Source organism: Lithobates pipiens, unplaced genomic scaffold, assembly GCF_037356315.1.
Source record: "Lithobates pipiens isolate NorthernLeopardFrog02 unplaced genomic scaffold, aLitPip1_a1.2 Scaffold_8, whole genome shotgun sequence".
NCBI lineage: Eukaryota > Metazoa > Chordata > Amphibia > Anura > Ranidae > Lithobates > Lithobates pipiens.
In genome coordinates, this window is record NW_027507903.1 from 565,194,632 (window position 1) to 565,210,243 (window position 15,612).

Consider the following 15,612-nt stretch of genomic DNA (forward strand, 5'->3'; position numbering starts at 1 on the left):
TTATCAGTTAGGTGGTAGCTCAGATGGTTGTAGACTAGGCGTTCTATGAGTTTGGAGGTAAACTGGGAAAGGAGATGGGTCTTAGGTTGTTAAAACTGGTGGGTCCAGCAAGGACTTTTTAAGTATGGGAATGACTAATGAATGTTTTAGTGGGTTGAGGATGATGTCATTAGAGAGGGAGAAATTGAAGATGTGAGCTAGGGGTGTAGAACAGTGCAAGAGGGTAATCATAGTAGTTGTGAAAAAACAGGGTCCAGGGGCCAGGTGGTTAATTGTGCATTAGAAAAAAAGATACCTATGGTAACAGATACCTAAAAAAAGATACCTATGGTAACAGCGTTAAAAGAAGTATTGAATGTGGAAGGAAGAACTGTAAGGAAGAACACTGTAAGTAATAGTTTTCAATGCTTGACTTTTGTGTGCTTTACCTGCATTTGTTTAGGTTGGTGACAGGCTTTCAGTGATTGCCCATGGTTATGTATGTGCAATACCAAATGATAAATGGTGTAAGAAGCTGTATGATGTAAAAGTATTGAGTGTATGATATTATAAAGCATATTTGCTATGTATACAGTGGTATCAGCAACCATTTTAATAGACGTTTGAAGCCATTTTGTCCATCCACTTACCCAGCTCGGGCGTACTGATATTTTGATTCTTAGGGTGTTTTGAGAATGTTGTCAACAGTGAGGTCTCCACACTCTCCACTATGGAGGACACAGCTGAACGTAGCTCAGAAGCAGTCATATTGTTCAAGATCGTGTGGTTAAGAATCTCTGTGAAATCATTAGCAACTTGCTATGAAAATAAAACATGAAAGGCAATGAAAGACATACAGGAACAGAAGTCTACAGAAATCTACATATACATATAAAGAAAGCATTTGCCCAACCAGGTCACTATATTCTTAAGCAGCCCATAGATGATTAATTTTTTGTTAAAACGAAAACACAATGACCCAATTCCCCCATCCACACATTCAAGGTGAATAGGGAAATCCTCCCACTGTGCCTTTGTATTCTGACTTCGCCACCATCAGAATACACTGATCAGCATTGCTGGGTATAGTGAGCAGCACTGATCGAGCAGCAAAAATGTGACAAGACGGTTGTGCAGAAGTAGATCAACTTCTATGCAACCACCGTGTGCATACATGGATTGAAATTCGACCAGTCTCTGTCAAATCGGACAAATTTTGATCCATGTATGGCCAGTTTTATGTCTTTATTCACCTTGACCAGAGTAAAACAGAAAAAAATCAGTACAGCTAATAGGCAAAGAATGGAATCAGAAGGAATAGGAGACCGTTTTCTTTACGGTCTTATTTCCCAGAGTGTCACCAGAAAGATACCTGTGTGAAATGTCCTCTATTTCCCTGCTCTTGAAACTAATCTTTTGTCAGTGAGGACCCCCATAAAACAAGGTAATGTAGTGACCTTCTAAGATGACAGTGGTGCCATCACAAAAGGGGATACCTTACTTGCAAAGGCTAAAATTACAGATGAACTATATCAGCTGAACTGCAATGAGATGGTTAACACTACCAAGGTGGAAAAACATTCAAACTGCATTCACACATGGCACAGACAACTGGAATAACATGTACCAGAGAGAGTTGAACAGTAATTTATCTCAAGTAAGCAACTAATTTGGCAAAATGTAGAGGGTATTACGCACAGAAAATGGAGCTGAATATACAGGCGTTAACACACAGGCAATTCTCAGAAAGCATGCCATAATATGTCAAACTACAGTACCATACAACCTAGAACAAAATGGGGTTGTGGAAAGAATGAACCGTATTCTGTGAGAATGGAAGAACCATGCTGTTTGATGCAGATATACCTACCACATATTAGGGGGAGGCAATTATGTCTGCATGCTATCTCCAAAATCAAGAACACTCCATATGAACTGTGGAATGGAAAAGCCCTGAATTTGAACTAAAACAATTTGGAAGCAAAGCCTATCTGCATATCCTAAAAGAAAAACACACAAAATGGGATGCTTGCACAAAGGAAGTTGTACTTATGGAGTTCAATGAATCTCAAAAGGGATACAGAATTCTACACCAAGACATAACCAAAGTAACCCTCAGTAAAAGTGTAATTGTTGATGAAACTTTGAACTGTGCTCAAAATATCATGAACTAGTACAAACCCTTTCAACTGAGGGAAATTCCGCATCAGTGTCATAAGTGGCTTCAATCAGGAAATCCACCAGAAGCAATAAAGGTATCCCAGCCAAATGTCTGTCCTATGTTTCCCCCGTAGCATTAAAACCAGAACCAGATTTATGAGATGAGATACAAAAACTACAACCCATAAGAAACAAATGTGGATCAGATGCTTTGACAAAACTGCTCACAAGAAACAGATTTAAAGAACTAAGATCCAAAATGGGACTAACATAAGAAGCAGTTGTTGAGTGGGGGTGTTGGAATACAATGTTCATGTATTTTTGTACAACTACATCACAGTATTCACTATTCAGTAGAGATTTATTCTTCAGCCAGAAGTTTGTAGCTGCTCTATGGTAAACTCTTTTCTCTGAATAAAGTTTCCTGTTGGCGGAAGCAGGAGAATTACACATGTGGACTGTTTGTTCTTCAGGGGGGGGGGGTGGCGCTCGCTCGTCCCCCCCTTTCCTGGCCAGCCGGGTAGCGTGCTTGGACAAGGGTCTGATGTGGACCTGGGGGGACCCCCATGCTGACTTTTTCGGCGTTGGGGTTCCCCTTTAAGTTCATACCAGGTGGCGGGGCCAGTGACGTCTCCTTCGTGGGCCCCGCCTACCTGGAGACCCGCTCGAAATGAGCGGACTTTTCTCTGGGCGGGAAAAGTCTGTTCATTTCAAAAGTACGGCGGACTGGCATACGCACGGCCGGATTGTCCGCCGAAATGTGAGTCCGGCGGGAAGATTGAAGTGCAAAACTACTTTCTAAGTCCGCCGTACTTTCGGGTCAAAAAAGTCTGCCGGAGGCTACACACGGGGGGATTGTCCGGCGGACTTGAGTTTGCCGGACTTTTCCACCCGATTGTTTGATCGTGTGTACGCGGCATAAGAAGCAGACAGATTCCTCAGGCCCAGCACTGACACAGTGAGTTGTATTACCCTGCATTGCTGCGAGCATGGAGCTCCAGAGAACAAAATCGTTCAACCAATCCCTCCAGGCTCGTATACTGACCCCAGCAAGACCTGTGATAAAGATTGTCTGTGGGGCAAACAGAACACAGACAGACTGAATTCCTCTCTGCCAGCACAAGTCGTATGGTACTTACAGTGACTCTCATAGGGAGAAAATAATCTGTGATGTCTGAGTGTTCTGTCCATCCATCCATCATCTTTAACATAAATGTTGCTGGTGTCATAATAAAAGAATGCCCTGTACACACAGTCGGAAATTCAGATGGAAAAGGTCTGATCGGATTATATTGTTGGAAAATCCCATCGTGTGTGGACTTTTTCAGTCGGAAATTTAGACGAAAAAAATTTGAAAGCAGGATCTAAAATTTTCAGACAAAAAAATCCGATCAGACTTTTTCCGCTCATTTGTAGAGAATTCCGATCGGACAAAGTGCCACGTATATACTCAGAACAAATTACGAGACCAATCCTATTGGCTACTAGACTCTATGTAGTCCCGTCGTACACAACGAACGTTACCACGTTCTGAATGATCGGATTTTCCGAAAAACATTGTCCGACCCTGAGTGTATGCAACACAAGTTTCAGACTAAATCCTTCGGAAAAAATCAGACGGATTTTGTGGTCGGAATGTCAGACCGTGTGTACAAGGCAAAAGAATGTATTGAAAATGACAAGATATTGTCTGGTGGCATTCTACTAAACCTATGCTTACCACACTTTAGTAACAAGGGCTCTTGAATGTAGTACTCTCCTGATCCCTCCCTTGTGTACATAGTGTCCTCCTAATCCCTCCCCTGTGTACATAGTGCACGCCTGATCCCTCCCCTGTGTACGTAGTACAAGCCTGATCCCTCCCTTGTGTACATAGTGTCCTCCTGATCTCTCCCCTGTGTACGTAGTGCACGCCTGATTCCTTCCCTGTGTACGTAGTGCACGCCTGATCCCTCCCCTGTATACATAGTGCACGCCTGATCCCTCCCCTGTATACATAGTGCACGCCTGATCCCTCCCCTGTATACATAGTGCACGCCTGATCCCTCCCCTGTGTATGTAGTACACGCCTAATCTCTCCCCTGTGTAGGTAGTGCACGCCTAATCCCTACCCTGTGTACGTAGTGCCCTCCTGATCCCTCCCCTGTGTATATCGTGCCCTCCTGATCCCTCCTCTGTGTACGTAGTGCCCCCCTGACCTCTCCCCTGTGTACACAGTGCACACCTGATCCCTCTCCTGTGTACGTAGTGCACACCTGATCCCTCCCCTGTGTACGTAGTGCCCTATTGATCCCTCCCCTGTGTACATCGTGCCCTCCTGATCCCTCCTCTGTGTACGTATTGCCCTCCCGATCCCTCCCCTGTGTACGTAGTGCCCTATTGATCCCTCCCCTGTGTACATCGTGCCCTCCTGATCCCTCCTCTGTGTACATCGTGCTCTCCTGAACCCTCCCCTGTGTATGTAGTGCCCTCCTGATCCCTCTCCTGTGTACGTAGTGCTCTCCTGATCCCTCCCCTTTGTACGTAGTGCACACCTGATCCCTCCCCTGTGTACGTATTTCCCCTCCTGATCCCTCTCGTGTGTACGAAATGCATGTCTGATCCCTCCCCTGTGTACGTAGTGCACACCTGATCCCTCCTCTGTGTACGTAGTGCCCTCCTGATCCCTCCCCTGTGTATGTATTGCCCTCCTGATCCCTCCCCTGTGTACATATTGCCCTCCTGTTCCTTCCCCTGTGTACGTATTGTCCGCCTGATCCCTCCCCTGTGTACGTAGTGCATGCCTGATCCCTCCCTTGTATACATAGTGCACGCCTGATCCCTCTCCTGTGTACGTAGTGCACATAGTGCACGCCTGTTCCCTCCCCTGTGTACGTAGTGCACGCCTGATCCCTCCCTTGTATACATAGTGCACGCCTGATCCCTCTCCTGTGTACGCCTGATCCCTCTCCTGTGTACGTAGTGTACACTTGATCCCTCCCCTGTGTACATAATGCACGCCTGATCCCTCCCTGTGTATGTAGTGCACGCCTGATTCCTCCCCTGTGTACATAGTGCACGCCTGATCCCTTCCCTGTGTACGTAGTGCACGCCTGAGCCCTCCCCTGTGTACGTATTGCCCTCCCGATCCTTTCCCTGTGTACGTAGTGCCCTCTTGATCCCTCCCCTGTGTACGTAATGGATGCCTGATCCCTCCCCTGTGTATGTAGTGCATGCCTGATTCCTCCCCTGTGTATGCAGTGCGCGCCTGATCCCTCCCCTGTGTACGTAGTGCACGCCTGGTCCCTCCCCTGTGTACATCATGCCCTCCTGATCCCTTCTCTGTGTACATCGTGCCCTCCTAAACCTACCCCTGTGTACATAGTGCCCTCCTGATCCCTCCTCTGTGTACGTAGTGCACGCCTGATCCCTCCCCTGTGTACGTAGTGCATGCCTGATCCCTCCCCTGTGTACGTAGTGCACGTCTTGTCCCTCCCCTATATACATAGTGCACGACTGATCCCTCCCCTGTGTACGTAGTGCACGCCTGATCCCTTCCCTGTGTACGTAGTACAAGCCTGATTACTCCCCTGTGTACGTAGTGCATGCCTGATCCCTCCCCTGTGTACATAGTGCCCTCTTGATCCCTCCCCTGTGTACATAGTGCCCTCCTGATCCCTCCACTGTGTACACAGTGCTCTCCTGATCCCTCCACTGTGTACGCAGTGCCCTCCTGATCTCTTCATTGTGTACGCAGTGCCCTCCTGATCCCTCCACTGTGTACACAGTGCCCTCCTGATCTCTTCATTGTGTACGCAGTGCCCTCCTGATCCCTCCACTGTGTACGCAGTGCCCTCCTGATCCCTCCCCTGTGTACGCGGTGTCCTCCTGATCCCTCCACTGTGTACGCAGTGCCCTCCTGATCTCCCTGATCTCTTCATTGTGTACGCAGTGCCCTCCTGATCCCTCCACTGTGTACGCAGTGCCCTCCTGATCTCTTCATTGTCTACGCGGTGCCCTCCTTATCCCTCCACTGTGTACACAGTGCCCTCCTGATCCCTCCACTGTGTACACAGTGCCCTCCTTATCTCTGCATTGTGTACGCAGTGCCCTCCTGATCCTTCCACCATGTACATAGTGCACTTCTAATATCTGCATTGTGTACCTAGCGCACAACTCATGATCTCTGCATTGTATGCATAGTGTACTCCTGACCTCTTTACTCTGTACATAGCGCATTCCTGAGCCCTTCAATCTGCATGTAACGCATTCCTGAACTGTGCGTAATGGACTCCAGAATCTTTCTGCACTTTGTATAACACACACTTCCATAGTTCGTGCAAAACCATTTGTAATGGAATTTCTTCATTCTTTTTGAGTGTCCCTCATTCTGAAGTTCAAAAGTTGGGAGGTATGCACTATGGTCACTGGTAAAGCACTTCCTCCTGTGCTTTACAATTGAATACTGAGCTCCTGGTCCACTCAGTCTTTACAGTCCCTTCCCTTTCTGATGTGTGCTTCATCCAGTGTGCATTATCTGCAATTCAATACTGAATAAGTTTATGGTGATGTTTTTAACATGATAAACATTTTAGTGTGATAAAGCAAACTTAAAGATAACATTAGATCTGTTGTCAATGTTTGACTTTCAATATACTTTATGACTATTACGGCCAAAATTTTATTTTCTTACCTGCACAGTAATATTAGTGTCATTTCTTTGACATGAATTTTCTTGAATACGTGCATTTTGCCTCAACAAATTGCAAAATGCATTCTATAGTAAAAAAAAAAAACATAAATGTCATATTATCACATATCTTGGTGGTCGTAATGAAGCAAGGAATGGTAAGTATAAAACGAGTATAAAGTGGGCATGGGTGGCTTTACATCTGAATGGGAAATAAGCATATAGTGTATTGTTTTATTTATCTTCCATCCAGCAGTCATACACACGCATTCACCTTCTTAGTGTTTCAGAAACCCACCGTTACGTTTTTTGGGTTGGAGGAAACCAATGAATACTCCATATGAATCCAGCATCACAAATCACAAAAGACTTAAGGCACTGCACCAGAATGGCCCATGGTCATCTTAGGCTTCATTCACACTTATGCAGATGTGATGGTGCATTTGCATTTTGGTGCTAGGAGTTCAGGGCAGCCCATTTATTTAAAAAATTGCACCAAAGAGGTGCAAGCACTGTTTTTTAATTCAACCCACACCAAAACACATGGGTACTTTGTTACGTTTTGGAGTGTGATTTTTGCTCACAAGTTAGCAAGGTGTGCCTGGGGTGCCATTAAAAATGAATTTCTCCGCCATGTCTGCTGGCGTGCAAGAATTAATCACACCGCCAAGTGGAAAAGAGATGTGCATTTTTGTGTGTTTCGGGAACGCGCACAATTTTGCATGTTATTGCATCACATAAATATTAACTTAGCCTTACAGTTTCATTCAGAATCAATACACACCTGGTTCATGGACTTCTTACATTCCTCTAGCTCATTGCTATTCTGTGAATGGCATCCCTTGTAATCTGAGAAAATAAAAGAGAATCTAAAGGTGAGCTAAACTCTCCCAAAAGAGTACTTCATACCTTTTAGTGTGGAACTATAGCCGTACTGAGAAAAATTGCTGACAGGTAAGCTTTTATTGCAGAAGAGGTTCTGTATGTTTCTTCTGCAGTAAAAGCTCATCTTCCGTCTGCCACATCCTCTTCTGCTAAATGAACAAAGGAGTTATGTCACCCCACAGTGGTTCATCAAATTGGCCAAAGCCATCGAACCTAGAAGACTGGGCAAAGATGTCAGCTGCAAAAGAAGCTTGCTGACAGGGGCGGACTGACCATTGGGGCACTCGGGCACTGCCCGAGGGCCCCATGCCACTAAGGGGCCCCATCAGGGTTGCCAGCCTCAATAAAACCAGGGACAGTATGTAAAAATCTGTAAAAAAAATCCCAAGATTATAGCTGCCCTGACCTATCCAGTACCTTTTCATTGTGTTATGTATATTCTGTGTATACTTTGTGTGTATATTGTGTGCGTGTATACTGTATGTTTGTGTGTGTATATACTGTGTGGCCCCATAATCTATTGTCTGGGGGCCCCATAATCTCCTATTGCCTGGGAGCCCCCCATAATCTCCTATTGCTTGGGAGCCCCCCATAATCTCCTATTGCCCAGGGGCCCCATAATCTTTTCCTTTTGCCCGGGGGCCCCATAATATCCTATTGCCCAGGGGCCCCATGAGTTGTCAGTCCGCCCTTGCTTGCTGATGTCACATTGCTGGAGTGGAGGTAAGTACAGCAGATATTTTGAAGTAAAACAAGATCATATCTACATAGCCAGGTGCTGGCACAGGAACCCTTTAAGGACAATAAATCTCGAGCAGTACAGTTCAGGTTTACTGGTGCTCAAACCATCGATCCTTGAGGGGCTCCTCCGCCGTCAGCATCCACAGCTGAAGTTGAGGATTGGTGAGAGGATTGTCAACCCAGTAAACATGCTCTACAGCGAAACTGAAACTTTAGCCCAATGCAGTTTGCCCTTCGGTTCCTTAGATATTGGGGGTGATTTACTAAGCGCAAATAACGATAATAAATACCCGCATATGTAAACTGCAACTGGCGCTAAGGTAACTGCGGTTTTCTCATTGATAATAGCGATCGTCCAGTATAACTGGTTAATTTCATCTCACTGGATGTGTCTAGTTAGGCAACTAGTAGGTGTACGCACTGATGCAGGAAGCAATATACATTGGCCCTGAAGTGAATATGTACACAGGAAGTAGGTGGGTGTTTTGAGGCAAAATAATTTAGACATACACACATTAACACCACCCCATGTAAAAATAAATCAAAAATTATCTTAATTTGCAAATGAGGATCATCTCTTCCTCTGAGACCAGTGAGTGGGACATGGTGGTGGGAAGAAATTAGCAGCAGTACAAGCAACTTCCTGGAGGGGCGTGATGTCATTCCTGTGTGCTGGCCCCCACTTCCGGGAACCAGATATGCAACGCGGGTACATACCTCCGTGCACACAGCAGTTGCACATCTCACATACACAGCGGTCACGCAGCTAGATGCGCCAAATGCATCTAGGTGCGTGACCGTTGTGTATGTGAGATGCGCAACTGTTGTGTGCGCAGAGGTATGTACCCAATTTTTATGGAAATTAATAGTAAAGTGGATGCAGATTTCCAGGACTGGACTAACAAATGTTTATAGTGAAAAGCAACTGGTGTTTTCTATTAAACAAGGTCTAAATGGGCCATTGACATGCATCACAGTTGAACTTAGGAATGTGTCTTTGCAAAGTTAAACTAAATGAAATCCTTTCTTATTTTTGCTTGGGGATAGAGTGCAGAGGAATGAGAAGTCTTGTCAGTTTTTGGGGATGTCTGCACCCCTGATAGGATGAAGACACCTCCCAAATTTTGCCAGTTTCTCCTTCAAATTTATTCACTTCCTGTCACATAGCCAAACAGGAAGTGAGGGTAAAACCCTACCAATGTCTTTCCTTGGGGACACAAAGGTCAATCTAAATAGTTTGCCCATTAGGGAAATTGCACTCTAGCATTTTGCTCTGTACACCCCAAATTATTAGGTATCTTGGGGTTTATTTACTAAAGGCAAATCCACTTTGCACTACAAATGCACTTGGAAGTGCAGTTGCTGGAGATCCGAGGGGGATATGCAAGTATAATAAAAAAAACTGTTTGCTTCTACATGATTGGATGATAAAATCAGCAGTGCTTCCCCTCAGATTTACAGCGATTGCAATTTGCCTAATGGGGACACTAATTAGCTTGACCTGTGTGTCCCCAAGGAAAGACATTGGTAGGGTTTTACTTTCACTTTCTGTTTCGCTATGTGACAGGAAGTGAAGCCAATTTTCAGAAAAGGGACACAAACCCCAATCTAAAAAAGACAACAGGGGTTCTAACACTCACTTGGTTTTCCTCAAATGCCCACAACTAATATAGGATCGTCTTGAGCTAGATTTTAGCTCAGTGCTCAAAATCAGTGGTTCTCAACCATGTCTTCAAGTACCCCCAACAGGTCATGTTTGCAGGTTTTCCTTCATCTTGCACAGGTGCTTTAAATCAGAGTCAATGGTTTGGTATTTAGACAGCTATTTAGCTAAGATAAATTCACAAAACATGTCCAGACGGGGGTACTTGAGGTCTGAGGCTGAGAACCACATCGCTAAAATGGAAAACTGAATATTTACCTCTCTGTAATTTCCCTTTCCTGGTGCCTATCCATGGCAGCATACGCATGCATATGTTGCATGGAAATTGTTTGGGGGGGGGGGGGGGGAAGAGTGTAAAATGCATTACTTGGATTGGGCATGCATCTGCAAAACAATTTATTAACAAAACACATAAAACATAAAAATTTGCTACAAATTTTATTGGTCAATAAAACAGGACTTGGAAAAGAGCAAGGAAAGCAAAAAACACATGTATGTTAATTTGAGACACTAACAGAATATGGTTTTGAGGTCTGACTGTTTTTCAGAGGAAATTAACAGGAGTTAAAAGGACTGCGCCCACAAACGGACAGTCTCTTAAGGATTTAAACATTTAGTAGTCACAAAAGCTTGAGGAAGCTTTTGCTAAATAATGCAGCAGACAATTAAATAAAAGTGAAACTAACAGCCTACAAACAACACAGATTGACAACAAAAATATTTCAGTGAAAAATATCCCCGTCCTCCGGCGTCTTCCCCCTCCTCCAGATCGGTGGTTGGGAATTGGAGGAGGGGGAGACGCCACACTGGAGTCTCTCTGGTAATAACAGCTGGAAACTTGAAGGGGGGAAAAGACGATCTGGGAACTGGAACACCCGACTGAAACCCGGGACCGGAGGGTGGTCAGTACCCTCATGTAGGTCTACAGCCATCCAGATCAGAGGGAGATCATGGTGAATGTGGACGGCAGCATTTGGATACTGTTGTTACGCCTGTTACCCCTGGAGGGGTGAGGTGCTCTGGTGAGTACAAACACAAGAGGGAGAAGCTTATTAAAGAGGGGAGCACTGAATAGTCACCTTTTTTCTGCTGGTTTTTGCACAGATTACTCACAGACTGTGTGTTTTTGCACAGAATACACTAGACTGTGTTTTTACTGTTCAGGACTCATAATTAATTATTACTATTTTTTGAAGTTTGCCACTTGGGACTTTTGGGACTTTATATGACACGTTTGTGTTCTATGATGCTTTTGGTACATTATTGGTCACTTTATATTATTTTTTATATATAATGAATTGTTTATTTATATGCAGATTGCACTTTATAGATAGTGCGGTATATATATACTTATCTGTATATGCCCTGATTGCGTTTTAGTTAATATTGATTTCACTCACTTTTCCCCGGTGCACATGCACTTGCATACATGATATACACCAGTTACATGTGAACAGTGCAATTTTCCCCTTTTAAAGTTACTTAAACCCCACGTGAAAAATACCACCCCAAACCCAAAAAAATTGTGCCCCTCCCACACACTAACAATCCCCTAGCCAAACACACAACAAGCCAGCCCATGAAAGGGGAGTGGATGCTTGGGGGCAGGAGGGGCTCGGGCACCCCAAAAGTCAACCACCTTGTTCCCATATTCAGGGGGACAAGGGCCTCTTCCACACAACCCTAGGCTGGGGTTGTGGGGGGGCTGCAGACAGGGGACTTTATGGAATGTGGAAAACCCCTTTAAACTAGTGGGTACAAGGTGCTTTGTGGTTGGTATTGGGCTGAGCCCAACATGTCCCAAGAGCAGCCAGCTATGTTGAGTGCATTTGGCCTTAAATGGTTCAGGAGGGGGTTGGGTGATCGCTTTCCTCGCCCCTTTCCTAGCTGGCCTTGTTGTATGCTCTGAAAAAGGATGTGGTTTGGATTGGTCAAGGCAACTCACAGCCTTTTGAGAATAGAGTGGAGTGTGGAGTTCCCCTTTAAAAGCAAAAGTTAGCCCATGAAAATCCAAGGGCTTAGAGGGGGGAAACAAGAGCATTGTAGAATGGAGTGTGGAGTTCCCCTTTAAAAGCAAAAGTTAGCCCATGGAAATCCAAGGGATTAGAGGGGGGAGACAAGAGCATTGGAGAATGGAGTGTGGAGTTTCCCTTTAAAAGCAAAAGCTAGCCCAAGGAAATCATATGCATTAGAGGGGGAAAGTTAAATGCCCTTTTAGAAGGAGCTAGTGGAGCGAGAGTCTTTTTACATAATTTTAACAACGTGCATGTCACATGTTGGCAACGTAGCATGCTAACATGACCTGTGTTCAAATTTTCTTTAAAAAAATACATACAAGGTGAACTAGCGTTAAAAAAATGTCAAGTTTAGAGGTGTGCCCATTCAACCCATGCAATTGCATGTACGTTGTTTAACATTTACTAAGATTTTAGCCACGCAGTGAACAAGCGCATGTGAATGAGCACAACAGCCGCTTGCGCATGCGCACTGCTTAGATTGATTTCACGCAAAATGTACTTGCGGCAGGCTTTCTCTGAAAAAGTTACTTTCTCATTCTATTTTGGGCATACTTGTTACTTGGGCAGTTGTTACTAAACTTCCTCACGTCACCCCATAATATTGGCACCTTTATCTTCTGTCAATATTGATTTGGAGATGTCGTGCGCCATGTCCATAGTGGTGCACAGATTGCATTCTCCCAATCGCTGAGATCGCTATAGTAAATGGGGGATTTGTGCTCTGTTACTGGAGCACCATTTCGTAAATATTGAAATGTGCATTACGCCTCGCCGTGCACCTCTAGTGATGGCACGCGGCTTTCGGAAATCACCACCACAGTCTCGCTCACCTAGCAAACCAATGAGCATTGCCATACCACCTATCCAGGATTTTTCCCATTGACCCATAACCACTTTAACTTTTCATCAAACTTGCTTTTTTCACTATTGTTTCAACATTTTCTGCAAGTTATTTCTACCAAAGCCCCTCCTCAAAATGATGCCCTCCGGAACTGGAAGCAGCCAGAAGCCACCCAATATGACCATCAGTGCACCCAAGAAAGCCGGCAGAAATAACTACTCTTTTTTTCAAACTATCCCATTCTGACTCATAGTATTTTGTATAGATTTTGTCAATTTCTACCTTCCTGGAATAGTGAAATCCTGGTGGCAGACTTGGATCTAGCAGAGTCACTCCAGGGCCTGAAAGCAGCATAGCTTCCAGGGGTTTATACTATCCGTGTTCAGGCTGTTCTTATGACACACTATAGGTGACTCTGTTATAGGTTAAGCTGAGTAGTAAAACCTGAGCCCAGTTATTTTTGGCACTAATCCCCGCATACAAATTTGGTATAGAAGTACTCTGTATAGGAATTGGCATTATCTCATTCTGGTCACAGATTGTGTCATCTTGCCTTACTTGACTGATTTATTTCTAATACAAAGAGTGTTTATCTAATCTGGTGTTGTCCATTCTATTGAGAGGTGTGCCAGACCAGTATGGGCTAACATGAGAAGGAAACAAAATTCAGAGGGTCCATTAAACCAACGTTTCCTTAGGGGGTGTGTTAAAAAATACAGCTTTCCCTTTCTTTGTTCATGTGTTGCCTTCCTAGGAACAAGTGCAATCAAGCAGGTAATGAACATCACCATTTTACAGCGGGGCCTGCACTGCAACATCCCACTGCACATTGGCACAACTGTTTGCAGTATAACTTGAGAGCATGACAATGCCACAGTTGATTTGAGTAAGCATTGTCACCCTAGGAAAGGAAGTGGCAGGAGATACACCTTGGTAGTAGCATCACCAGATATAATTTAATTGAAAGCAGGAAATAATAAAAATACATTTTTAGAATTTACAGTAGCATGTGCAGCAAAATACACTATATTGGCAAAAGTATTGGGACAGCTGCCTTCACACGCACATGAGCTTTAATGGCATCCCAGTCTTAGTCCGTAGGGTTCAAGATTGAGTTGGCCCCGCCCTTTGCAGCTATACCAGCATCAACTCTTCTAGAAAGGCTGTCCACAAGGTTTAGGAGTGTGTCTATGGGAATGTTTGACCATTCTTCCAGAAGTGCATTTGTGAGGTCAGGCACTGATGTTGGTCGAGAAGGCCTGACTCACAGTCTCCGCTTCAATTCACCCCAAAGGTGTTCTATCGGGTTGAGATCAGGACTCTCACCTGACACATTTTCCAGTTGTCACAAAAAAAGGAGTAGGGAAATATGTCTGTAGATATGCCTGTGCTGATGACAACTGTCCAAGAGAGAATTCCCTCTGGCTTTGAGAGAAATTAATACAGCCAGAACATCTAAACAATGGTGAGCTGCAGTACAATACATTTTGGTTCTTAGGTGTAAATGTGCTTTAAGAAGTTAATGCTGTACTTCACCTTGTCTTGATAAAGGGCTTTTTGATTTGCTTTAGCCCCGTCATCAAAATTTGACTGGTTCTACTGTCTTGTTGCTTCCCAAGACTTACTCTACATATTTAATGTAATGGAAATAAAGGATAATGATGGCGTTATACTTTGAGCTACCACCATGGCATATTACAGAAGAAGAGGTAATGAACTGCTCACCTGTCTGTGTTGTCTGTGGCTGCTGTGGGGACGTTGAGGGTTTTTGAGAAGTGACATGTAAAGTTGATGACCTTGATGTAAAGACTGCTGTTGTTTTCATCTCTACGCTTGGTGTCGTTTGTGTTGTTTTCATCTCTACGCTTGGTGTCGTTTGTGTTGTTTGCGCAGAGGTGAGGGTTGGGCCTGATGAACAAAGGTTTTTTACTAGTCATTTGAGAATTGCAATTAAAAGGTCTATTGATGCAAGTTATCCATATTATGAACTTTTAAAAAGACCATGTAGTGGTTTTGTATATATTCCCTTTATTAATTATGAGCAGGGCAAAATATAACATTTAAATTTGGTTATCAGGCAGGTAACTAAGAAATATTTTAAATTACTATTTTGTAATTTCATATGCAGTCAGCAGGTGGCGTGTTTGGTTTATTTTTACATGATTTCCAGAGTTTCCTTATTGTCTCTCAAGCTGAAATTTAGATACACAAGCTTCTTTCTATGTCCTTATATACAGTATTACTTTCTATGAGTTTTTCAAACAGAGGGGGAGGGAGGGGATATTTTTGCCACAATTTTTAGACACTATGGGGTTTATTTACTAAAGCTTAAGAGTGCAAAATCAGGCTCTCATCTGCACAGAAACCATCAGCTTCTTTGCTCAGCTTGACCAATTAAGCTTTTGCAATAAAACCTGGAAGCTGATTTGTTTCTATGCAGACGTGATCCTGATTTTTCACCCCCCACTTTAGTAAATAAACCCCTATGTGCCCCACAGAAGTGTATTTGGGGCAGGATTGCACATTTTTTGGCCCCATAGCTGTATTATGAAAGGGCCTTAAAACTAGCACATCACACTTTTTCAAGGCACTGTACAGGCATACCCCACCCCCCACCCCACCCCAAGTACACAATGGGGTTTATTTACTAAAGCTG

General features: G+C 44.1%; 1 protein-coding gene across 3 annotated transcripts in view; it reads right to left on the minus strand.

The window, feature by feature from the left end:
* The window catches only part of LOC143961005 (adhesion G protein-coupled receptor E3-like), a 121,841-nt gene that overhangs the window by 24,590 nt on the left and 81,639 nt on the right, over positions 1-15,612 (minus strand). For all 3 annotated transcript variants that reach the window (XM_077470108.1, XM_077470107.1, XM_077470106.1), the window contains 4 exons: positions 14,682-14,864; positions 7,593-7,657; positions 6,812-6,895; positions 630-798 (listed from right to left, as the gene is read on the minus strand). In XM_077470108.1, the coding sequence (XP_077326234.1) occupies positions 630-798; positions 6,812-6,895; positions 7,593-7,657; positions 14,682-14,864 (501 nt within the window). The remainder of the gene's footprint in view (positions 1-629; positions 799-6,811; positions 6,896-7,592; positions 7,658-14,681; positions 14,865-15,612) is intronic.